The following is a 27,310-nucleotide window of genomic DNA, read 5'->3' as shown; positions in this document are numbered from 1 at the left end:
AGTAGAAACAAGGTTTATATACATTTAATGCCAAAATGGGTAGATTTACATTTGAGAGGCAATTTTTCTTAAATCCTATAGTCATTTCCTATTCAATATTTTTTTTAAAAAAGATATGTACACGTAAATTGCAGCTAAGTAAAAGACTATCTGAACTACAGAGGTTTAATAATATGCCACGTTATAAATCAAGGAGAAAGGGCAAAATACATATTCTCTTTTCCATGTTTTAATTAAAAGTGCCAATACTACTTCATCTGAACACCCAACAACATGCTATGTAAAATTAATGCAGTAAAAATGTTTAAATTACTTAATCAAAAGAAAATTATATTAAGATAGTAAGAGGTTATTTAAAAAAAAGTCTCCATGGCAAGCGAGACTGTTCATGTGGTACTTGATGGCACCAGTTGCCATTGTTGATAAGTTTGCAGTTTCAATGAACAGATCTTGTCAGAGCTAGACTCTACCCTGTACTATGTTACTAGCATTCTAGAAACAGTGAAAGAAAAGTGGAACTGAAATCTTTCAGATCAGAGAGAAGGGACAGATTTTGAAAATGTTTAGGTACAAAGAGCACTGAGTGACAGGTTTCATCCCTATCTTAGCAAACAGGCTGAATTCCCACTGATTCTATATTCCATAAGGACTTCTCAATCCAGCAAGTACATAACCTGCTAAAAAAGCATCAAACCAACCACAGAGTGCTCCAACTCCAATTACTCCTGTGTCTGTGTCTGTGTGTGTTGGGGGATTGAGAAGTTTGGGTGGGCAAAACACAAAACTAACTACAGAATAAGGCAGGCGTGAGACATGACTTGCCAACAGCATTTGTGAAAGGTGGGTTGGAGAAGGAGCAACTAAGTATTTTAGTATGTCAAATGAGATAAAGGGTGAAATGGTTGGGGGGAAACTTAAATCATAAAGATGCAATTTAAAAAAGATAACAGTACTATGGTTTGTCTCCCATCTCAATTCCATCATTTCATTTTTCCCTCCCTTCCCCTCAAGAACCCCGCCCTTCCTCTCCAATTCCTCATTTTGAGAGATCATATGATAATTGCTTTTCTCTGAGTGACTTGCTTGCTCAGCATAATACCCTCTAGTCCCATCCACTTCGTTGCACATGTCAAGATTTCGGGTTTTTTGGTGGCTACATAGTATTCCATCGTATATATATATACACCACATCTTCTTTATCCATTCATCTGTTGACGGACATCTAGGTTCTTTCCATAGTTTGGCTATTGTGAGCACTGCTGCTATGCTGCTATAAACATTCAGGTGCACATGTCCCTTGGGATCCCCACATTTTTATCTTTAGGGTAAATGCCCAGTAATGTGATTGCTGGGTCGTAGGGTAGCTCTATTTTCAACTTTTTGAGGAACCTCCATACTGTTTTCCGAAGTGGCTGCACCAGCTTGCATTCCCACCAACAATGTAAGAGGGGGGTTCCCCTTTCCCCCCATTCTCGCCAACACCTGTCGGCTGCTGCGGGGGAGGAAAAGGATGGGGTGGCTGGGTGATGGACACTGTGGAGGGTATGTGCTATGGTGAGTACTTTGAACTGTGTGAGACTGATGATTCACAGACCTGTACCCCTGGGGCAAATAATACATTATATGTTAATTTAAAAAGAACACAGCACTAAAGAGGAAGCAGTACAGCTCCCCAAGCCTTAAAGAGAGCCACAGCTTTCATTGCACTTCTACAAATACAGGAGCAAACCCAAACAGATTCCCAGAATATGACCAGAATGGTAAATGGATATCATTATCAGAGAGCTTACTAGGGATTCTTAGCCTGGAAAATTGAAATGTCAGAGAGAACTTGGTAGATTTTCAAATAATTGAAGGACTATCATAAGAAAGATTACACTTATTCAATACATCCTCCATGGGATATAATTAGAGCCAGTAAGTAGAAGCAACAGATTTTGGCTTAAAATAGAGATGAACTTTTTTAATAATCAGAGGCCTCCCAAAGGCAGAATAAATTGCCTGAAACAAAGTGCATTTTCCATCATTAGAATGATTTCAAGCATAGGCTGAACAGCCCCTGGCAGATAAGCACTGGATTGAATAGTAAATCCCTCACAAACCTGAAAGAGAATAACCCTTAGGTTTAATTTTGTTTATGGAATATTTTGCAAATATATGAAATATAAGACAATATAGTATTCTTTTCAATTAATTTGTAAGTATTAGCAATAAAAAAATTTAAGTGACCTGGCACTACAGATATATATAAGAGTTTATATATGTACTACATAAGAGTTTATACCAAAATCCAAAAACGGAACTTCTTACACACATATGTAGCCTCTGGGCCTAACACAATACCTAAGAAATAATAAGAGAAAATATATACAAATCTATCCCACTAGATCAATAGCTCACTTTTATCAAGGACCCTTTCTTTTTCATCTTCATGAAGGTAAGTACTGAGAATAAAATAGTTGGTTATCTTCCAAATATTACCTTCATCTTTCAAAAATATTTAATAAGCACCTATATGTAAGACACTGTTCTAGATCCTAAGGATTCAACTTCAAAAATAATTTAAGTTCCTGTCCTCAGAGAATTTACACTGGGGCTGCTGAAACTCCGGTGGAGGAGACAAAATATGTACATAGATACATACAATATATTGTCATGTGCAAGTGCACTGAGGAAAAATAATGTAAAGCATGAAGATAAAATATAGAGTAAAAGGAATGAAGGGAAGGAAGGAGGAAAGAAATGGAAAGAGGAGAAAGAATGAATGAATATATTTAAGATCATCAGGGAAGAACCTTGAAATAACATTTAAACAGGGATCAGAATTTAAACAGGGATCAAAATGGAATACAAGCAAGCTTTGGGCTAGCTGGAAAAAGAACCGCCCAGGCCAAAGGAGCCCAAAAGAAAAGGTCTGAAGTGGATGCCTACTTATACATGAAGCACAGGAGTCCAGTGGGATGGAGAAAACAGAGTATTCATGAACAGCTGGATTTCTAATCTCTCACCTCTAAAGATTTAAAATCAAATGCTCAATGAGCTTTAACAGATTAAGTGTGCAGATCACTATGAAATCGTTCAAATCAATGCTTTTAAAGGCAAAAAAAGTAAAATTTAAGCAATCTCTGAATTTGTGTTAAGGATATAGTAATAATAATGAAACACATTAGCAGGGGTAACCATCTAGGAAGGTCATTCTTTTCCTAAAGTATCTGACGAGGGATGTACATACACTAAGAATGTTGGAGAAGCCAAACCAATGCAGAAAATCAAATGTTATAATAAAACTTCCCAAAAGCACTGACATGAATCAAATCACTCCGATATATAAAGATTATATATTAAAAAGATTTAAAGATTATAGATATAAAGATTATAATTAATCTTCCTAACACACTCTTCATATTAGCTTTTAATTTTAATTTAGGACTTTCAAAATAGTAATGACAAGGAAAACAAAAAAGCTAGCCTTCCAGTACATTCTTTCAAAAAGAAGTTTGTTTTGTTTTGCTCAAGTTTCTTGGAGGCTTTAGAAATTCTGTGGAAGATAACTTAAGGAATTTAACCCAAGCTTCCATTTTTGGTAATCTTGAGAAGGTGTAGCTGGAGGTGGCAGTGGAAATTAAAAATTAAATTTGAATATGTTAACTCAGTAACTTTAGAACACGGATATACACCCACATCTGTTCCTACCAAATTTTCACTTTATATTCAAGAAAAATATCTAATTTGCATCAAAGTCATAGTTCTATTATTCTGTACTTAGGATTATTCTTTTAAAAATCCAAATCCCATTACAACAAATATAATATAAACACTGAAAAATTCGATTGCCATAGTTTATTATAAAGTTTCATTCAATTCAAATAAGGAGGCAACAACAGATTATTTGCATGTAGTAATTAGCTACAGCAAAGGTTATTCGTTAAGAATGATCACACCCATTTCATTCTACAAAATAAAATCACGACCACAAAATAAGCATATCTTAACATGATCCATCCATGAGCATCATACAAATCACTTATCACGGCAAACACTTACTACAATACATGTAATTACAACACTGAAAACTATTCAGTCAGGTCTTTCATTCCCTATATTAGTCCCAAGAAATAGCAGCAATGTCTTCTTTTCCTGAGAACAGTAGTCCTCAAACATTTTGGTCTCAAGATCGATTTACATGTTAAAAACTACAGAGAACTCTAAAGAGCTTTCATTTAAAAGGACTACATCTATCAATATTTATCATATTAGGAAAACTGAAAAAATTTAAGTTATTTAGTTTAAAATAACAACTCAAATTAAATAACAAACCTACAATTTAACATGAGTAGCCCTTTGGGTTGGGGTGGGTGGTAATCAAAAGCAGGAATTTAGTAAATTAATTTTTAATTAACTTAAGGCATAGCTGGATCCAGAGGTTCCAATGATAATCACCAGGACCATCTTTCCATTCTGCTTTCCCCTGAATTCATTTCATTTTAAGCAGACCCTCTCCACAGGGCAACAAAGATGGCCCCGAGCAGTTCCAGGTTTACATCATTCTGATAGTGAATCCAGGGAAAGGGAACTGTCTTTCTCTCCTCCTGCATCACACTGCTCCTTGAAAATGACTCATCTTCCCCACTTTGGGCCATATCCCTACGCAGGGCAGGGATAGGCAGAGTTCCATGACTAACAGCCTGCCCTGAAACGAAATACCCTACTTTTTTTTAAATGAAAAAATACTTCCACAACAGAATAAAAATTTGGTGAGAAAACAATGTTTCACAATTTACAAATACCATTAAATGTCTGGCTTAAAAGAACAATTCTAATATCTTTTTTTATATTCAATCTGTTGGTATATGATATTTTGGCTGAAATACATAAAAAAATCTGACCTCTCGGGGCACCTGGGTGGCTCAGTGGGTTAAAGCCTCTGCCTTCAGCTCAGATCATGATCTCAGGGTCCTGGGATGGAGGCCCGTGTCGGGCTCTCTGCTCGCAGGGAGCCTGCCTCTGGGCCTACTTGTGATCTCTGTCTGTCAAATAAATAAAATCTTAAAAAAAAAAAAAAAAATCTGACCTCATACAGATAAATAGTTGGAAATGGGAGGACTTCACAGGCCCTATAAAAGGTCTCAGGAAAGCTCACGAGTCCTCCCATCACACTTGAGAACCAATGTTTTAAAACTCATTTTAAAAGTATCTGTTAGGGCACCTGGGTGGCTCAGTTGGTTAAGCAACTGCCTTCGGCTCAGGTCATGGTCCTGGAGTCCCAGGATGGAGTCCCGCATCGGGCTCCCAGCTCCATGGGGAATCTGCTTCTCCCTCTGACCTTCTTGCCTCTCATGCTCTCTCTCACTGTTTCTCTCTCAAATAAATAAATAAAATCTTAAAAATAAAATAAAATAAAAGTATCTGTTAAGGGTGCCTGGGTGGCTCAGTTGGTTAAGCATCTGCCTTCAGCTCAGGTCATGATCCCAGGGACCTGGGACCGAGCTCCACATTGAGCTCCCTGCTCTGCAGGAAGCCTGCTTCTCCCTCTCCTACTCCCCCGGCTTGTGTTCCCTCTCTGTCCAATAAATAAATAAAATCTTAAAAAAAAAAAAAAAAAAAGAAAGTATCTGTAAAGTATGTGATTCAAAGACAAAGTCAATTTCATCTTCTCAAAGATAAGACCAACTAACTCAGATTGGAAAACTCTATGCTGTTCACTGCAAAGAACAGTAGCCCAAATGGCAAACTGAGCACAGACAGGTATGGTTATAGTATCATGTCACAGAACTCTCTCTTAAAAGAAAAGTGGGACTGGAGGTGAAATGCTGATATGTCAGCCCACAACAAAATTCCACATTTAGTCCTTGTTTCATATTCCAATTCATAGAAGACTTGAGTTCTCTGGGAAAGGACTCTGGCCTCCAAAGGCCACCGCTTCAGTTACTCATATGCACATTCTACCGACTTACAAACCAGAGCTGAGGTAGTTCATCTAGTTACTAAAAGAGAAAGGAAGCCAGGAAATATTTTCTTTTTGTGACCAAGAAGAGGCAGAATTATCCAAAAGAAATAGCACTAAAATAAGAAGTTTGGAAAAAACCTAGCTAACTGAACTTTAAAATAATTCGGTATGTAACCTGAAAATTAAAAAAATTTCCATCTACCTATTTTTTAAGAGCCACAGAATCCCCCCTTTCTGAACACTCATGAGTAAATTTTAACCCTTTGGAAGAGATAAATAATAACAAAATTCAACTAAGCAGAAACATTTTATAAATTTTTCCAGAACTGCCAGACCTTAAGATCTGCACACATGTGTGTCCTACTAAATTGTTATTGTGGTATGCTATGCTTGTTTGTTTCCCCTACAGGGATTCTAGGTAACTACGTCTACCTTTTTCCCAGACCCAACTACAATGTGCTGAGAAGTATCGACTAATTGTCACACTATTTAAGAGCACACTAAATCAAGAGTATTATCAACAAAAACTCAAAAAAAACAGCTCTCACTTTAGGTCAAAACCAATTATGACAAACTTAAAGTGTACCAACAAGTTCAAAGACCTGTCGCAGATACAAAGTCAATAAAATGTCTCTAGCATACCGACAGGTCTTTCCTCATTGCCTTTCCATCTCATCTCTGTCAATACCCAAGTCCCAAGAACATTGCCATTTCTTCTTAGCCTCCTGCCAAAGTCCAAATTCAGGCATTTCACAACTTGCTCTTAAAGCTACAAGAAAGAACAGCTAACTAATCTTCTCTGCCTGCAAAAATGCTTAATCTAATCAAACCTCCACACACTCATCTTAAAAAAGAGAAAAAAAATCTGTTAGTTACAGCCCAGATTTAATGTATCTTTCCCGGTATACCACAACCTAGTCCCCAAAATGTCCAAACACTTCTGCATGGCAGTAAAATCTAATCTTACTCTGAAGCCAACAAAGCCTCTTCCTAACCCAAATGAACAGCCATAATTCCTCACAGAACTGTTCTTCCAATTTTGGCTATTTAATGTCATCAGAAGCTTCAAAGTTTAACAGAATCCAATTTGAGAGAGTACATGAAAAACTTCAGAGACTGATGATCACTGCAAGTGTATGAACAGTTTTCAAAATGGGACCTATCTCATTCACTATTATAAAGAATTAAACTTTATAAAACGTAAAATAAATACTAGAGATATCATTAAAGAAAATATAAACATACAAATACAGTCACATTGGCAATTTCTTATAAAATGCCCCAAAAAGGTCTTGAAGTACTTATTACATTTAAAATTATATTATAGACATCAGCATCATGACAGCATGGGTCATTACCTTTTTCTCTCCTCTATGATTTACAACTAACTAGATATCCACAACTGAAGTGGGGGGGCGGGGGGGAGCACCTCTGCAAAGGACACACAAACACCGGAGAGATCTATCCATCTGCACACCTGAAAGTGAGTGGACTTGACCACAGAGGCTGTAGCAACAGCAGAAAAGGTGGTGGCTGGTCCAGCAGGCAGCCAGCACAACCTTTCCGGCAGAGGAGGTGGTGGGTAAAGGCACAACAGGGGTCTGCCCGACCATGCATGCTGAAGCTGCAAAAACCAGTTGCTCTCTCTGCAGAGACCACAGTGACTGGGAAGAGGGGAAGGAAAAGGAAGTAGGCAAAGAGAACAGAAGGAAAGGGTCTTTTGCTATCTGCCCTGGGGGATAAGAGGACCACCCAGGACCTCTGGTATCCTCCCCCCAACAACTTGAGGATCCCCCGCAGACCACTAACATCCCAAAGCCTGAAGTGCTAAATATACACTCCTCCCCAAGCTCTGCAGCCACCCTTTGGTCCTTTTTTTTTTCTTTTAAATGGACCTGCTCAACAACCTTAACCGTGAGTCAGCTCTGTCAAGAGAAACCAAAGGCTTGTACTATAGTGCCACCTTCTGGGAAACAAAATGAAGGCTCCTAATTACAAACCTGTTGAATTGTTAAGAATCAAAATAAACAAAACCTTACCTAAATAAGAAACGTGTTTACTACTTTAAATGGAGAAATTGAAGCACTTCCCATCGAACACCATGAAAAACCACAGTAATATGGCATCACAATAAAAAATGACAATTTTCCAGTAACTGAACCCAAAGACATGAAATACTGTGATCTAACTTGGGATAGAGAACAGCTATTATGAAGAAATTCAATGAGTAACCAGAAAACTCAGAAAAACAATTCAGTGATCTCAGGGATAAAATTAACAAACAGAAGGAGTATTTTGCAGGAGAGATTAAAACTAAAAAAAAAAAAAAATTCTGGGGTGAAAAACTCAATATATGAAGAATGAATTAGAATGTACTAGAAATACAGCAGATCCTATGGAAGAGAGAATTAACACATTCAACAACAGAAATATGGAAATGATTCAGGTGGAAGAGAAGAAAGAAGTAAGATCTTTAAAAAGTTAAAAAAAAAAAAGCAAACAAACAAAAAAAACAACAACCCTAGGTGTTGGCTGGCTCAGTCAGTAAAGCATACCAATGCTGATCTCAGGGTCATGAATTCAAGCCCCACAATAATAATGGGTATCTCAAAAAAAAGAGAGTGGGAGAAGGGAGCACAGAACATATTTAAATGATAGTTGATAACTTCCTAAACCTAGGGAAATAATTGGATATACAAATCCACAAAGCTAACAGAACACCTTATTACACCAACACAAAAGATCTTCTCCAAGACACATTATATGAAAACTGTCAAAAGTCAATGATAAAGAATTTTAAAGCAGCCCAGGAAAAAAAGACAGTAACCTACAAAGGTACCCCCATAAGCTATCAGCTGACTTCTCAGCAGACACTCTATAGGTCAAGAGAAAATGGAATGACATATTCAAAAGATTGAAATTAGGAAAACCTCTACGTCTCCTTTGTATCTCAAAAATAACTCTGCCAGTGGAATACTCTTGGCTGGTTGTTTTTATTTATTTTTGAGAGACAACGGAGACATAGAGGTCTTCCTAGACAAACAGAAGTTAAGGGAGTTCACGATCATTAGACATGCTCATAAGAAATGTTAAGCGGTGCCTGGGTGGCACAGCAGGCTAAACGTACAACACCTGGTTTCCACTCAGGTGGTAAACTCAGGGTCCTGAGATCAAGCCCTGCATTGGGCTCCATGCTCAGCATGGAGTATGCTTAAGACTTTCTCTCCCATGCTCACTTGCTCCCTTTCTCTCTCTCTAAAATAAATAAATAAATCTTAAAAAAAAAAAAAAAAAAAAAAAAGCTAAAAAGAGCTCTTCAAGCTGAAGTGAAAAGACCAAAGGACAGAAAACTCTAATTAAGGTAATAAATAGAACATCCAGAATGAGAATACTGTAACTCTTTTTTAGAAGTGTATTAAATTCCTACCTACGGCATAAAGGTTTAAAAAAGCATATTAGGGGCGCCTGGGTGGCCCAGTGGGTTAAAGCCTCTGCCTTCAGCTCAGGTCATGATCCCAGGGTCCTGGAATCAAGCCCCGCATCGGGCTCTCTACTTGACGGGGAACCTGCTTCCCCCTCTCTGCCTGCCTCTCTGCATACTAGTGATCTCTGTCAAACAAATAAAAATTTAAATCAATCAATCAATCAATAAATAGCATATTAAAGAGTCACCTGACTGGCTCAGGTGGTGAAGCCTGCAACTCTAGTCTCAGGGTTGTGAGTTTGAGCCTCACATTAGGCATGGAGCCTACTTAACATAAAAAAATAAAAATTTTTAAAACAAGTGCATATTAAAAATATAGCTACAACTTGATAATGAAATCACAATATAAAAAGATACAACTTATGATATCAAAAATACAAAAGGGAAGATTAAAACAATGGAATCCTTATAAGAAAATGAACATAAATTTTTATTAGCAGAAAATGGCTGCTTGTCTAGATTTTTTATGTAACCTCAAGGTAACCACAAAGCAAAAACCTACAGCAGAGACATGAAACTAAACAAAATGGAAGACTGAGCAAATCACCATGGAAAACCAACTTACAGACAGAAACAAAAGGAAAAACAATGAAAAGAACAAAATAACCAGAAGAAAAAAAGATGAAACAGCAGTAGTAAATCCTTAAATATCAACAATCATCCTAAACATAAATGAACATTAACTCACCAATCAAAACACAGAGTGGCTGGATGGATAAAAAAAAACAAAATCAAACTACAAGAGACTCATTTCCACTCTAAGGACATACACAGGCTCAAAAGTGAAATGACAGAAGATGATATTTGAAGTAAACAAAAACAAAAAGGTGGGCAGAGTTATAATTACATTAGACAAATAGACCTCAAGCCAAAAAAGGTAACAAGAGTCAAAGAAGGTCATTATACAAGACCAGTGCTCTAACCCCTGAGCTATGGAGCCAAGAAGGTCATTATATAATGATAAAGGAGTCAACCCATTAAGAAGATACAGCAATGGCAAACGTATACACTCCCAAATCCTGAGCACTGAAATATATTAAACAACTGGGGCGCCTGGGTGGCTCAGTGGGTTAAGCCTCTGACTTCAGCTCAGGTCAGGGTCTCAGGGTCCTGGGATGGAGCTCCACATGGCCTCTCTGCTCAGCAGGGAGCCTGTTTCCCCCTCCCCCGCTGCCTGCCTCTCTGCCTACTTAGGATTTCTCTCTCTCTCTGTGTCAAATAAATAAATAAAATCTTTAAAAAAAAAAAAAAAGAAAGAAAAGAAATATATTAAGCAACTAAAACAGATCTTAAAGGAAAAACAGCAATACAACAAGTAAATGTAGGGGACTTCAATACCCCACCATCTGTTATGGACAGATTATCAAGGCAGAAATCAGTAAGGAAACACTGGAATTGAACTACATTTCAGAACAAATGGTCTTAACAGACATATAGAACATTCCATCCAACAGCAGCAAAATAAACATTTTTCTCAAGTGCACATAGAACAGTCTCCAAGATAGAGCACAAGATATGCCACAAAACAAATCTTGGCAAATTTATGAAAACTGAAATCATACCAACTGTCTTCTCTGACCACAATGGTATGAAACTAGAAATCAACAAGAGGAAAGTAAGAAAATCTACAAATATGTGGAAACTAAGCAATGCACTTCCAAACTACTAGGTCAAAGAAGAAACCAAATAGGGAATGAAAAATTATCTTGAAACAAATGAAATAAAAACGTAACAAATCAAATATTGTGGGATGCAGCAAAAGCAGTTCTGAGAGGAAAATTTATAGCAGTAAATGTATATATTAAAAAATTAGAATATCTCATATAAACAACTTAACTTTACAACTCAAGGAACTAGGAAAAGAATAAATTAAGCCCAAAGTTAATAATGACTACAGTAGAAATACATGAAATAAAGACCAGATAAACATCAGAAAGGATTAACAAAACTAAGAGCTGGTTCTTTAAAAAGATAAACAAAACTGATAAACCTTTACCTAGACTAAGAGGAAAAGAAGTGAATGCTCAAAAATAAAATAAAATAAAATAAAATAAAATAAAATAAAATAAAATAAAATCAGAAATGAAAAAGAAGGTGCCTGGGTGGCTCAGTCTGTTAAGCAGCTGCCTTTGGCTCCGGTCATGATCTCAGGGTCCTGGGAACAAGTTCCACAATGGGTTCCCTGCGGGGATCCTGCTTCTCCCTCTGCCTTTGCCCACCCCCATCTCTCATGAATAAATAAATAAAACCTTAAAAAAATGAAAAAGAAGGCATTACAACACAATAGATATTACAGAAATGCATAAAATCTTAAAGTACTATGAATAATTAGATGCCAACAAATTATATAAACTAGACAAAATGTATACATCCCTAAAACACACAGCCTACCAAGAATGAATCAGGAAGAAATAGAAAATTTAAACAGACCAATAATTAGTAAAGAGGTTGAATCAGTAATCAAAAACTCCCAACACAAGAAAATGCCAGGACTAGATGGCTTTACTGGAGAAGTCTCTGATGCATTTAAAGAAGAATTAGCTCTTCCAAAATAATATTCATACTCTTCCAAAATAACGAGGAGGGAACACTTCCTGACTCCTTTTATGAGGCTAGCATTACCCTGACACCAAAATCAGATAAGAACACCACAAAAAAACTACACACCAATATCCCTAATGAATACATATGCAAATATTCCCAACAAAGTATTTGCAAACCAAATTCAGGAACATATTAAAGGGATTATACGTCAAAACAAATGGAATTTATCCCTGGGATGGAAAAATGGTTCAACATATGCAAATCAACAAATGTAAGAAGACACCACATTAATAAAAGATAAAAATCACACAATCATCTCAACAGATGCAGAAAAAACATTTGACAGTATACAACATCCCTTCATAATAAAAGACCTTAACAGATAGAGCAGAGAAGAACCATACCTCAACACAATAAAGGCTATCATATAGGACAAACTCACAGCTCACATTATATCCAATGGAGAAAAACTGAAAGCTTTTCTTGTAAGATCAGGAATAAGGCAACGATGCCCACTCTCACTTCTCCTATTCAATACATAACTGTAGTCCTTACTAGAGCAATTAGGCAAGGCAAAAGAATAAGTGGCATCTAAATTGGAAAGTAAAAAATAAAACTATTTCCCAATAACATGATTTAATTAAAAAAAAAAAAAAACCTCAACCAAAAAGCTTTTGGAACTAATCAATGACTTCAGTAAAGTTGCAGAATACAAAATCAAAATACAGAAGTCAGTTGCATTTCTTTATACTAATGATGAAACACAGAAAATGAAGAAAATATCCCTTTTACAATAGCACCCAAAATAATAAAATGCCTAGGAATAAATTTAAGCAAGCGAAAGATCTGTAAAACAGAAACTACAAGACTGTGAAAGAAATCAAACAAACAAATGGGAAGAGATCCCATGTTCATGGAGCGGAGGAATTAATATCGTGAAATTGTCCATCACTGCTCAAAACAATCTAAAGATTCAGTGAAATCCTGACCAAAATTCCAATAGTATTTTTCAGATAAATAGAACAAACAATTCTAAAACTTTCGTGGAACCACGAAAGACCCTGAATAGCCAAAGCAATAAAAGAACAAAGCTAGAGGTACCACACTCCCTGATTTCAAACTATATTACAAAGTATAGTAATTTTAAGTGTGGTATTGGTATAAAAACAGACACACAGATCAATAAAACAGAACAGAGTCCAAAAATAAACCCATGCAAACATGGTCAATTAATTTATAACAAAGAAGCCAAGAATTTACATTGGGGAAAGGAGAGTCAATAGTATCTTCAATAAATGCTGAGAAATTTGGAAAGCTGTATGCAAAAAAAAATAAAACTTGACCAAAAGCTTATACCATATACAAAAACTAACTCAAAACAGATGAAAAGACTTAAATTTAAGACCTGAAACAAAGGTCTTAAAGAAAATTGGTGGTAAACTCCTTGACAAATGTATTGGCAATGAGTTTTTGAAGCGGACACCAAAAGCAAAAGCAGTAAAAGCATAAACAAGTGGGACTACATCCAACTACAGGCTTCTGTAGAGCAAACAAAACCCTCAACAAAATGAAAGATAACCTGAAGATAGGGAGATTTTTGTAAACCATAAACTGGAAGGGTTAATATCCAAAGGATATAAAAACTCCATCAACTCTAAAACATTCCAATTAAAAAATTAGAACTAAATAGCCACCTCCCCAAATAACATCAAAATGGTCAACACACACATGAAAAGATGCTAAGTATCATGAATCATCTGGGAAATGCAAATCACAACAAGGAGAAACTGTCTCACACGTGTTAGAAAAGCTACCATCAAGAAGACAAGAAACAACAGATGCTAGTGAAGAGGTAGTGAAAAGAGAACCCTTTTGGGGAATACACTGTTGGTGGGGGAAAAAAGTGGCCCAGCCACTATAAAAAAATAACATGGAGGTTCCTCAAAAAATTTTTGAAAGAGCATTCGGTCCAACAATTCCTCTTCTGGATATGTACCCAACAGAAATGAGAACAAGATTTTGATGAGATATATGAATTTCTATTTTTATCACAGCATTATTCACAACAGCCAAGATCTAAAAACAACCCAAATGCCCATCAATATATAAATAAAAAGATGCGGTACATAAATAAAACAGAATATTATTCAGCCACAAGAAAGGAAGCTATCTTTACTTTTGTGAAAAAAAAGATGGACCTTCAGTGCATTATGCTAAGCAAGATAAATCAGACAGAAAGATAAGTACTGTATGAATCACTTACATGTGAAATCTAAAAAAAGTTAAACCTGTGAAAAAGAGTAAAATGGTGGCTATGATGGGTGGGCAGGTCTGAGGGGCGGGGGTGGGGAGAGACAGGCATGATGGTATTTAAGGTCACAACTTGTAATGAGTAATAAATAGGCCACAGAGACCTAATCCACAGTTATTATAGACACGGACAATAATACTGTACTATAATTATATGATAAATATCACTACATCGACAGTCATACTAAGATATATAAATGTATTAAAGAGACACTACACCTTAAAAATTATACAATGTTACTCAGCAAATTTATTCAATTAAAAAAACTGTATTACAAAGAGCAACAAACGATCTGCTGAACAGCATATTTTAATGCTTTTATGTAGAAATTGTAATCAAGTATCTTTTACTTTTGGTAACTTTTTAAGATTTGTATGAATCTTAAATTTGTAGAAATGCTTTTTCACAGTAGCTTTTAAATTGCCAGTAAGCAATGGAAAATTAATAATTGGAGAATGTGGGCAAAGCAGCAGGGAGTGTCAAAACAGCAGGATGTAGAAAGTTATAAAGTCAAAAACAGACCAGAATTTATACTGACACACTCTCTCTCCCTCTGTCACTTTTTAAATGGCTCTCTGAGACAAGAACACTAGATAAAGTACTTGCCACAACACAGTACATGACTTCAAAAAAAAAGCTAATCTGAACTACGGGATTTATTAAACAATCACCACCAGAAGCACACCTGGCTGAGCTTTCAACACATCTTTTAATGTTAAAAAGGCCTCCAACAGCAGTATTAGGTGACATCTGGAAAATAATTCCTCTCTAATGGGAACCAGGAGGGGGGTGGGAAGAGGAGGAGAAACGAAAAAGAGAAGGAAAGGAAAGGGAGAGAGCTGGAGAGGGAAGGAAAGGAAAGAAAGAAGGAAAAATTAGAGAAAAATAAACTACAAATGGCAAGATGTTCATTGCAGTTATTTATAAAGTAAAAAAACAAACCAAAAAACCCCTAGGAAATGAACTAAATCACAAGTAAAAATATGGCTAAGTAAAGTATGGCAGAGCTACTCAAAATTGGAATCAGCCATTTTAAAGGTATAAAGATTACATATTAATACTAAAAGTGCTAGGGCGAGAAGTGTGAAGAGGACTTTAACTTTTCATTTCAAAGCCTTCTGGCAATTTTTCTTTCTTGCAACTATGTGCAGGTATTTAATACATTAAGAAAATAAGCTAATTTTTTTTCTAGAAAGTAATGCCCACGTCTTAAGTAAAGCACTATTAAAATAAATTATATAGTATATTCACATAATGTAATACTATGGAACCACTGGGAAGAACAGGAAACTAAAGAATATACTCACATGGGAGGATATGCAGAGTGTCTGTTACCCATATCACTTACAGTAACATATAAACAACATGATCCTGCCCATGTTAAAAAAAATTACAGTTGATCCTGGAACAATGCAAAGGTTAAGGGTGATAATCCCACACAGTCAAAAATCTGTATAACTTCTGACTCCCCCAAATCTTAATTCTACTAACCTACTGCTGACCAGAAACCTTAGCAATATAAACAATTAACACAAATTTCGTACGTTATATATAATTATATATTGTATTTTTACAGTAAAATAAGCTAGATGAAAGAAAATATTGAGTTATTAGAAAAATACATTCACAGTACTGTAAAACATTCATGTGTAAGTGGACCCATGCAATTTAATTCGTTTCTTTTTTTCTTTCTTTCCTTCTTTTTTTTGGAGAGAGAAAGAGAGCATGAGCAGGGTGAGGGGCAGAAGGAGAAGCAGGCTCTCCGCTGAGCAGGGAGCCCCGACTTGGGGTTTGATCCCAGAACTCCGGGATCATGACCTGAGCCAAAAGCAGATGCTTAACCAACTGAGCCACCCAGGCACCCTGGACCCATGCAATTTAAACCAGTGATATTCAGAGTCAATTGCATATACCTATATAAACATAGTATATGTATGTTTATTTTTATAAATATACAATTATGTTGATCTTTTTACATACGATATCAGGATGGGTTAGGAAGACTCACTTTTAGGTTATATTCCTATACTCTGAGATTTTATTAAAACAAGTATGTATTATTTTCAATTAAAAAGAAAAAAGAAAAATTCTGTTAAATTAACTAGTCAGTACTAAAAAAAATAGCACAGGTATTATTATAACTACACAGCATGCATTTGACAATGGACTACTACTCAGCAGTAAAAAGGAAAAACCAAGATACATGCAACAATATGGATAAATCTCAAGAACAATCTGAGAAGTAAAAAGAAGTCCTGCTCAAAAGAGCACCCATTCTAAAATTCCATTTAAATGAAGTTCCATAACAAGCAAAACTAATATACAGTGGGAAAAAATCAGAATAGTGCTTATTTCTATGGGTAAATGGTAGCATGGGATGGGGAATGAGGGAACTTTCCAGAATGATGGGAATGTTCTTTATTTTGACAGGGAACTGAGTTACAAAGATGTATACATTTGCAAAACTCATCAAAGGATACACTTTAAGATCTGTGTACACTATTATATAAAGACTGTATCAAACTTCTTTTAAAACTATAAATACTGAGGGGCGCCTGGGTGGCTCAGTGGGTTAAAGCCTCTGCCTTTGGCTCAGGTCATGATCCCAGGGTCCTGGGATCCAGCCCTGCATCAGGCTCTCTGCTCAGCAGGGAGCCTGCTTCTTGCCCTCTCTCTGCTTGCCTCTCTGCCTGCCTCTCTGCCTGCCCATGATCTCTCTCTCTGTCAAATAAATAAATAAAATCTTTAAAAAAGGGGGGGGGGGCACCTGGGTGGCTCAGTGGGTTAAAGCCTCTACCTTGGGCTCAGGTCAGGATCCCAGAGTCCTGGGATCGAGCCCCACATCAGGCTCTCTGCTCAGCGGGAGCCTGCTTCCTCCTTTCCTCTCTGCCTGCCTCTCTGCCTACTTGTGACCTCTGCCTATCCAATAAATAAATAAAATCTTTTAAAAAAAAAAAAAAGTGGTGCATTTGGGGTACCTGGGTGACCCAGTGGGTTAAGCCTCTGCCTTTGGCTCAGGTCATGATCCCAGGGTCCTGGGATGGAGCCCCACATGGGGCTCTCTGCTCAGCAGGGAGCCTGCTTCCTCCTCTCTCTTCTCTTTGCCTGCCTCTCTGCCTACTTGTGATCTCTGTCAAATCAATCAATCAATCAATCAATCAATCAATCAATCAAAGGACGGGGCAAGTACACTAAAATATTAACAGCAGAATCAGAGTGATGGGTATACATGGGTGTGTCATGCGGTAAATATATACACTGTAGTACTTTTTGTCCAGTTCATCAATACAGATGATTAAATTATGGTATATCTATTACATTAAAATACTATGTAACCTTAATAAAAAGGCAACACTTTTATGTATTATATGGAATGACATCCAAGTATGATACCAATTGTGTACAAAGGAGAAAGAAGAATACATAAACATACCTGCTTACTTGTTGGTAAAATATCTCAGGAAGAATCACTCAGTAGCAGATCTCAAGTGAATTCCATTATTACACACACACACACACACACACAATATTAAATATGACCCCAAGTTAAAAATAAATTTTCACCTCTTTGAGAAGTTACTATTTGTAGACTAAAAAGGACTGTTCCACAGAAATAAGGTAGTGGGAGTAAGTAAGTGACTAAGTTTGGTAGGAAGGGCTTATACCATCCATTCATTTCTCTCATTCTCTTTTCTCTGGGACTAAGGAAGCAGGAGGAAGGAAAAAATATTCCTAGAAGCTTTTTAGCTCAAGCTTAAATTAGTCACTCCTGATGTGTAGACACCAAACACCGGAATATCTGACTTCCTATTTTGCTCATAATAGTACCTCTGTGTTTTGATTTATATGCATATAAAATGATTTTATTTGAGAACTACTGTAAGCCAAAGACAAGGATGTGCTAAAACATACAGAAAATGCTATATCCATTTTAACTACTCAGCACTCAGATGAAAAAGCCAAAAAAGGTCGAGCAGCGAAATGTGGTAATGAGAGTCAACTCAACAAAAGTTAAAGGGATAAGGAAGATAATGAAAAATATTTTAACCAATAATTAAGTATAGAAAAAAAAATTTTTTAACATTTTATTTACTTATTTAGAGAGACATAGCGAGAGAGGGAACACAAGCAGGGGGAGACAGAGGGAGAAGCAGGCTTCCCGCTGAGCAGGGCACCTGATGCTGGGCTCACCTGAGCTGAAGACAGATACTTAAGGACTTAGACACCCAAGGGGCCCCTAGAAAAATTCTTCTACCAGCTGTAAAATTCATCAGACTAGAATTATCATATAGCATTCTTTTCTGGGCAGCTCCATGGAGGCCCACAGCTTACACATAACAGAATTCAAAAATACTTTGAGTAAATGTTATTATTATTTTTCAGTGTCCTTTCCCCCTTAAAAAAAAAAAAATCACTTAGGCTTTACATAATCTGAAGGTGCTATGAAGCAAAACTAAAGAGAAACAGACCCAGAGATTAGTAACTTTTCAAATTGCTCACACATCTGCTGCTCGGAAATAAAATTCTCGTTGAAGTTTGGTAGAATTTAGAGTTTACATTTCTCTCTCCTTAGGTTATGATTACCCAAACTAGAAATTTCAACCAGTGCATTTAATTTATGACACACAAGGCACTATGCTGTGTGCTGTATACGACAGGAAGACAGTTAAAAATCTTATGATTTGGAGTCCACTTTCAAGGACCTGAGATTCTAATAATGAAGCTAAAGTAGTAAGAATTAATTACTAAACAAGTATGCAAATGATGGATGTCATAATTGATGCAAACCAGTGCTAGGAGAAAAGAGTCATGTCACTCCTTCCAGATGGATGGATCATAACATTCTGGAAGAACTGGAATCATCCTTCACCTTTGATTTCAACATATGTAAAGGATATGGAGAAAGGCAGTATATCATAACATGCAACAAAGCTCTGAAATCAAAATATCTTGTTTGGAATTATTTCTCCATTATTTATCAACTACAAATGAACCGTATTACTTAATCTGCCTAAGACTTAATTTCCTCATTATTTAAAACTGAAATAACAGAATCTAGATCACATTCAATGAATACACAATGATTAGTATATGATAAGCACTCAATGTATATTACCCTCTAGAAGTCTGAAAAGGGGACAGTATAAACAATGTGATATAGAAAAAAGTTCAGCTTTGCTGAAATTAAGACTCACCAAAAAAATGGGAAGATAAAACTGGAAAGATAAGCAGATTGTACATTTTGAATCCTAAGCCAAAATGTATGCAATTTATTTAGGAATGCTAAAGATTTTGATCAAATGAAAGCATATAAACAAGACTGAGCATCCAGGATGGAACTAAGGGAAGGGGAAAAAAAAAAAAAAAAACTGCAAAAGTTTAGATAAGGAGTGTGAGGCCCCCTTATTGAGCAATGTCATTAGTAACAATTATTAAAAGAGATAGAACCCAATGATTAACTGAAGGGGGAAAGAATGAAGGGAGGAAAAACAAAAAATAAAATTTCAAGCCTGGAAAATTTGACGAAATGAAATAGAAATTAGTAAATTCAGAGAACATTTATTTTCAGAAATGTAGTTTGAAGTTCAGATGGGAGAACCAGGTGGATATACAGCTAGCAACTGGAATAAGGCTTTGAAGAGAGGTTATGCCTGAAAATATATATGTGAAAAATGATGTAGAGATTAGAGGTTCTCTTGGAAAAGCTCTGAAATTCAAAGCAAATTTATATACAGCATATGCAATATTCTAAGGTAGGAAGTCTTTAATCAAACTTTCAAAGACTCCAACACACACACACACACACACACACACACACACAGGTTTTAAGAACCACTGGAACAGATTATAATGGAAACTATCCATGGGAATGAACGTGAATGAGATGACAGAAGTAGAAATAGTTGAGAGGAAAAAAGGCATGAAAAAAGAACTTGAAAAAATGTAACTAAAAGGCAAGAAAAAGAACTGAAAAGGACAGCTGATTTGAGAAGAAAGAGAAGCCAAAGTATTAGGGATTTAAGATAGAAGTTCAAAAAAAAAAAAAAAAAGCAGCATCAGCATTGCTTAATGTTATATATACAGGACAAAGAATATAAAATCTCTACATTTAATAAATTCATTGGTAACACTGAGGTAAGCAATTTTGTGTATAAGGAGGAAGAAACTAAATGACAAAGGAAACTAAATGGTTGGGGACAAAGGAGGGAAAAATTAAAAACTGACTACTATTTCTAGATTTACTAGTGAAAGGAAAAGCTAGCATGAAAATGACTGGAAGAAAAGTATTATTTTATTTTTTTGCTTTTGCTGCTGTTGTTGCTGAGTTTTTCTTCCTTAAGGACTAGGAAATTGACTTTCTATTGCAAAAAGGTCTGTAAAAGAAAGATCAAAGGAGGGAAAGAGGAATAAAGTTCAGCAGTGGAAAGATCCCCTTTCAAATTCTTCCTGTAAAACAGGAACAAAAATAATTTTAATGTGGTAAGAAAGGTATAGCTAACAAGTGTGGGTGAGGGGAGAAAGACTACAAAAACTGAAGAAGTTTCTTTCTTAAACTGTAAAGCACTGATAACCATAATGCTTTCAAACTTTACTCCTTTATAACGGCAGCTAGTATTATGAATATGTAATAGGATAAAAAGTGCATACAGTAAGAGGGCAGAATACACTATACTGTGTAGCAGTAAATTAAGTACATGGCTCCAGAGGCAAAAAAGCGCGAGTTTAAATTACCGTGTGACTCTAAACAAGTACCTGAACTTTGTGCCAGACTGTCTTCACTTGCAAAATGGAGGTCTCCTTACCTCTCAGAACTTGGAAGTAATAGAAAACTATCAACAATGCATACACATGCAGGTGTAGTGGCAGCAGCAGTGGTCGTAATAAAAGTAACCTATTTATGTTTAATCAAGCAGTATTTAAGGAAAGACAGAAGGGCTAGGCTCCTAAAAATTGTGTCTCAGGGGTTGCTGGGTGGCTCATCGGAGAAGCATCCAACTCTTGGTGGCTCAGGTCATGATCCCAGGGTTGTTAGATGAGCTGGCAGGGCTCCAAGCTCAGTAGGGAGTCTGCTTAATATTCTCTCTTCTCCCTCTCCCTCTCCTCACCGTGACCATCTCAGGCTGTGGCTCTCTAATTAATTTAGAAATCTTGAAAAAAAAATCTTGAAAAAAAAAAAGTGTCTCATTTCTTTCAACTGCAGAAGGAAATAAGTATAATTCCCCCTATTATACCAATAAGGAAAGGGGAGGTTCATTTGGCTAGATTACTCAGTAAGTGGCAGAACTTAGCTGTGAGCACTAGTTTATACAGTTACAAAACTTGGCTTCTTTCCCCTACACAACATTAACTCCCCAGCACTATATAGCAGCAGGAACACAAAACTATGCATTCTGTTTTTTACTACTAACCTCACAAAATCTGGTAACATCATTAAGTCTATCTGCCTCTCCATCGTCTGAAAAATTAAGGAGTTTTTTTGAATTTGATTTGATTTTGAGGTTTCCCTCCGGCTAAAAAAGTCTATGATTTTATTAAGTTACCCATTTAGTGATGTAAAAACTCATAAAAAGTTTCAAAATACAGCAGAAAACCTTCTCTATTTGTTTAGAAAACAAAAACAGAAAAAGTGAACACACACACACACACACACACACACAAAGCTTAAAATTTTTTTCCAGGACTTCACATTAGCAAAAAGAAATAAATGTTAAAGAAAAGACCAACATCTAATTTCATTTTATTATAGCAAGTATGACTAAGCAAATGCTTGAGAGAACAAAATATCAATCTTAAGTATTTCAAGATGCCAATTTTAACACCTACATTTTCAATGGGGGGAAAAAACCGCAAAACTCAGAGCCCTGACACATCCACAGACCTTATAATCAAATAACAAGCAGATTTACCAACTTTTATTTCACGCCAAAAACACTGCAACCAGGCTGGGGTTTTGTCTGTTTTCATGTCCATCTGAAAACTGTCATGCACTAAAACGCCTCACTGGCTTCCCACTATCTTTCAATTAACATCCAAAATCCTTAACATGACTCAACAAAGTCCTGAATGATCCTGCTCCTCTCTGGAGCTATCCTTAGCTCTTTTTTTCAATTTCTTTCATTTCCCCCAAGACACTTTTTTCCTTTCATTTTAAGGCTTTCATAAATCTGTTCTTCAAAACCTAGAATGCTTTCACAGCTCTCCCACCGTTTCGCCCTAGCAAACTGATCCTCATCCTTTTAAGCTAAGATCAAATGTTATGCCAGCAAAAGCCTTTCTTGACCTTCCAAACATACATTTCACAGCACTCTGGACTTCACAATACTCAAAGATCTTATAATTACTTGTTCAACATTTGTCTTCCCTGCTAAATGGTAAACAATATGAATACAGTTATTTCAGGTCGTTTCCCAATATCCCCAGTATCTAACACACCACAAAGTACAGATTAAGGGGGCGCCTGGGTGGCTCAGTGGGTTAAAGCCTCTGCTTTCGGCTCAGGTCATGATCCCAGCGTCCTGGGATCGAGCCCCGCATCGGGCTCTCTGCTCAGCAGGGAGCCTGCTTCCCCCTCTCTCTCTGCCTGCCTCTCTGCCTACTTGTGATCTCTCTCTGTCAAATAAATAAATAAAATCTTTAAAAAAAAAAAAAAAAAAGTACAGATTAAGTACTCTATGCTTGCTGAATTAACATTGAAAATGCAGGGGAAGTCCAAAACCATGAGATATTTTACTAGCACAGGTAGCTAGAAAGTTCCATACAAGTTTTGAGTTACATCTTAACCTTGGGCCTTCAAATGTCCTCCCTTCAAATAAGTGCTATTTGGCAATTACACCTTTAAAGTAAAGCAAAAAAATCCCTTTAGATAACACATCCTAAAGTTTCACAAAACCAAGGCTAGAAACCACAAGTCTTAAGCAATTGGAATCAGCTTTAAAAGTCATAGAGAACTCACCTAAAATGCAATGAAAGGACAGGAACTTGGATAAGGGCTCAATTTTACCACAGCAATGTACATTATGAAAGGACCAATCCCAATTCCTACCACTGTCTAGGCTGTACTAGCAGCCTTATTTATCCTAACAGTAATGACTGCAGTGCTACAGTCATCTAAGTAGGCTATAAGATATCTGAAACATACTCTATTAAAAATGAATAAAAGTCACAAGCATACACTACGTAACTATAACCTTCTTTTAGGTTACAGTATAACATATAGAGATGTTAAATCACTATGTTGCTTACCTGAAACTAATGTAACATTGTGTGTCAACTGTAACTCAAAAATTTCTTTAAAAAGGAATGCTATTTAAACTCAAAAATCTTTTTTTACACTTTCTGTTCATATAATACCTATTGAGTGCTAATTACAAACCAGGCAGTGTCTAAAGATTAATACGTATTATTTCCCCATACAGATGAGGAAACGGGAGGCACTAAGTTAAGTAATTTACCCAATATTATATAGCTGGTAGGTGGCAGAGGCAAAATTCAAAGTCAGCCATTCTGACTCTGAAGTTCATCCACTAAACCACTACAACCACTGTTGCACTCTCTCTCTCTCCATCCACTGAAATGAGGCTTCTATCTGGACCATCTCACTTCAATGAAACTATTTTGCTAAAGTCACCAATGACTCCTACCTATCCCAACTTAAGGGCCACTTATCTGCCTCTACCCTTTTCATCCACTCTGTAGCATCTCATCAAATTGACAACCCGCCTCTCTTGCCATACATTTGTTTCTTAAGTACCATAAATCTCAGTCTTGAGATCTACCTCAAATGTGGGCCCTCATTTCTTCCCTATCAACATTCTGACTAGGAAATCTCCCACAATTCCGTAGTTTCAAATACTCTCTGCAAGACTCTTTCTTTCTCTAGTCCTACGTGAGTTCTAGACTCAACCCAACCACCTCTTAAATATCTAACTTGAAGGTGTAACAAACACCAACTACCTTTCCTCCTCCCCTCAACCTGTTCTCCCCCAGCCTTCTCCATCATCACCCACCCAGCTGTTTAGGCTCACTTCTTAGTCATTATCCTTGATTTCCCTTTCCATTATCTCCCACATCCACTCCCAACAGCAAGTTTTATCAGATCTACTTATAAATCATATTTTGTTCTGTCTCCATTACCATTCTAATATAAACGACCTACATTTCTGCCTACCGTGCCCTTCAGAATAGTCTCTTCATTCTTGCCCCCTTAATCTCCGCAAAGCAAGCGGTGTTAAAATCAAATCAATCCCTGCTTGCTTTAAATTATTTAAGGTCTCACTGTATTTTAAATAAGATCCTAGGTCTTAACCATGACCTCACAAATCCTAAATAATGTGCTCCTGACTAATTTTCCAACCTCCTGTTATTCCATTCTCTCCCCCATCACAATGTTCCTTGCAGCCAGAGTTGCCTTCCTTCTCTTCCTGAACACACCATGATCATATCTGCTAAAGGGCCTTTGCACTTGCTGTTCCTTCTACAAGGAACAGTCTTTCTCCTGACTTTGACACAGATGGTTTCTTCTCCTCCTTAAGCGTTGCTCAAATGCTACCTCCTGTGAGAGGCCTTCTAATCAGTCTTTTATATGACCCTCTATTATTACAACCGTCACTGCTATTTTAATCTGGAATTATCTTATTTCTTTAATACTCATTTATTATTGTCTTCTCAACTTTGGAATTTAAAAGCTCTATCACCAAGGCTTCCCACAATATACAGCAGACACTTAATAAACTTATTAAATGAATGGATTTTCCCTCTTTCATTTTATTGTAAATCAACTAATGATAAAGCACCTGACCCACGATATATTTTGTATGTATTAAAAGTTAAATCCTTAAAACACTCTTATTTTTTCCAATATAAAACATTCCAGCATTCTGAACAACCCCCACACACACACACACACTGAGTCCATCTACAGCACCCCACTTAAACGTGCCAAATATACCATATGGATAAATAACATTTTCTTCCTCCTCTCCAAGCTAACAAATCTGCTAGTGGGAAAAGGGAATCTTACTGGGCAGCTTAGCACCTGTTACATCTTCAATCAGTTAAGAGAGGTGCGGGTGAGCCAGATAGCACATGGGAAACGTGGCCTTTCTTTCGGGGACTATATTTAGGTAAAACGTGAATGGCTTACATTAGAACTGTCCTCATCCCTAACAAGGGCCATTCACTTCATTTAAAGAAACAAGGTAAAACAGTCTGTGGGCAAGAGGTTATGCTCGGATTCACTAAAAGAAAAGAAACCGATTTGGGGGCCCTCACCAAATGTTTGTGTAGATTGGGATCGGTCTACATATAACGGGAAAACAAGAGGAGGTATCATTTGGAGGACCAACTCAGCGGTATGATAAAGGTCAGCTCAGGCTCTCTGGGGAATCCTGAACCTGTAAGCGAGGGTGGAAATGGAGAAAACACAAAACCCGGGGATCTATGTTCACCGCTTCGGCCTCCATCACAGGCACTTCGGGCAACTGCACAGATCTCTGTGTCCGCCTAAATCCCACTTTCATCCCTGCAAGGAGATAGCCCCCGGATACTCACATGGGCTCGAGAGTCTTGCTGAGCCAGGACTTGAGTGCCTCGAAGTTTTCAATGATCATTTTAGAAACCATCCACAGCGGCCCCGAGGCCCGTCACACTCCTCTGCCCGCCCAGGTCGCGGCCGCTACAGCCGCCGCTGCCCCCGCCCCCTCCTCCGCGCGCCTCCCGCGTGGGCCGCGGTGGGAGGCGCCGGTGGCAAGTTCCCGCGAGCCCCGATCAGCGAACAGCTCTGCGGGTACCGTCGCAGGCCGCGAATCCACGGGGTGCCAGGAGCTCCCCGTCCCCGGACCCCGACTGAGGCAGCAACGGTTTGCCCGGGCCCTCCCCCTTCCCTCCACCCGAGCAAATCTTGAACCCGGAGCGCGACACGCGCCTAGATCCGGGCTTTCACTCAGCCTCGGGATCAGGTGGTGTTGGCAACGCAGAACAGGCAAAAGTGAAGAAAGCGAAGACGAAGGGCAGCTCAATGGAAACGATTCGGGGGGTCTTCCCGGCTCCTAGCACCCCCAAGAAGATGGCTGCCGATAAATCTCGCGAGAATTGATGAAGTCTCGCGGTGACTCCCGGTGCCTGCTGGGAAGAGACGTAAGATCGGCGGGGAGCGCGCTGGTTGAGTGCGGTACTTCGGGTTTTTTTTTTTTTTTTTTTTTTTTTTGCTTATTTACGTGGTTCGCGGCCTTTGTGTTTTTATTTTACGCCTTGGTCCGCGTACGGAAATAAAGATTTCCTTTCTTACGAGAAGGGAGAGGCCCCTGATTTCAGAAAGAGTGGGAGTCCCAGTTCGTCCTATGTAATAGATGGCTGTGGCGCATGAGTGGAACGAACCTCCGGACCGGAGCGCTACTTGAGAGCGTCTGCACGTTGTGCTGGGGACTCAGGGCGGCCCGTGGTCTCCAGGTGTGCTGTACTGCCTCCTCCGTTTATCCTGCAGTACCGTACTGTGCGCTGTGGTGTGGCCAGGATTGGGAAGCACAGGCTGGTGTAATCTAACCCTTGGAGACTTCTAGAGGATTGGTGTCTTGTCCAAAATTACTCGCCTTGATTGCAGAGAGGTAATGATCTAGGGCTGCCCCCAAAAGAAAGGTGAGATAACCTCGACGGTTCCGAAATAGTTTTCGAACCATTTGAAACTTCGGACTTTTCCCCCAGCTAAAATAAGAACAGTGTGTTTTTAATTCTCTTCCTTTAGAGCCGATTCAGCCACAGATAGGAAATTAAATAGTGTCAAAAGACCCTTCATATCAGCGTTCTAAATAAATTAACTTCCCTTCTGGGGAAGTTTGAATCCTGTCTGTGTTAATTTATTTGCTATTTACTATGGTTAAGGTACTAGGTGGGATTTTGCGAAAGGTCTAGTGCCTGTAAACTATAATGAAATGAAAATAATTAGCAACATAAAGACATTTAGAATAAGTAGAACAATAAAAAGCTCTCGTGGCAGGCGGTGGTAGACGAAATTGTCCTTAAGAACTCT

General features: G+C 37.6%; 1 protein-coding gene across 12 annotated transcripts in view; it reads right to left on the bottom strand.

Moving 5' to 3' along the window:
• RBM26 (RNA binding motif protein 26) overlaps positions 1–26,032 on the bottom strand; it is an 85,590-nt gene extending 59,558 nt beyond the window's left edge. For all 12 annotated transcript variants that reach the window (XM_032864179.1, XM_032864173.1, XM_032864180.1 and 9 more), the window contains exon 1: positions 25,837–26,032. In XM_032864179.1, coding sequence (XP_032720070.1) covers positions 25,837–25,907 — 71 coding nt within the window. In that variant the 5' untranslated portion in view covers positions 25,908–26,032. The remainder of the gene's footprint in view (positions 1–25,836) is intronic.
• Positions 26,033–27,310: the final 1,278 nt, after the last annotated feature.

Source organism: Lontra canadensis, unplaced genomic scaffold, assembly GCF_010015895.1.
Source record: "Lontra canadensis isolate GAN:19392208 unplaced genomic scaffold, GSC_riverotter_1.0 scaffold26, whole genome shotgun sequence".
NCBI classification, from domain to species: Eukaryota; Metazoa; Chordata; class Mammalia; order Carnivora; family Mustelidae; genus Lontra; species Lontra canadensis.
This window is presented reverse-complemented; position numbering and strand designations above follow the sequence as displayed.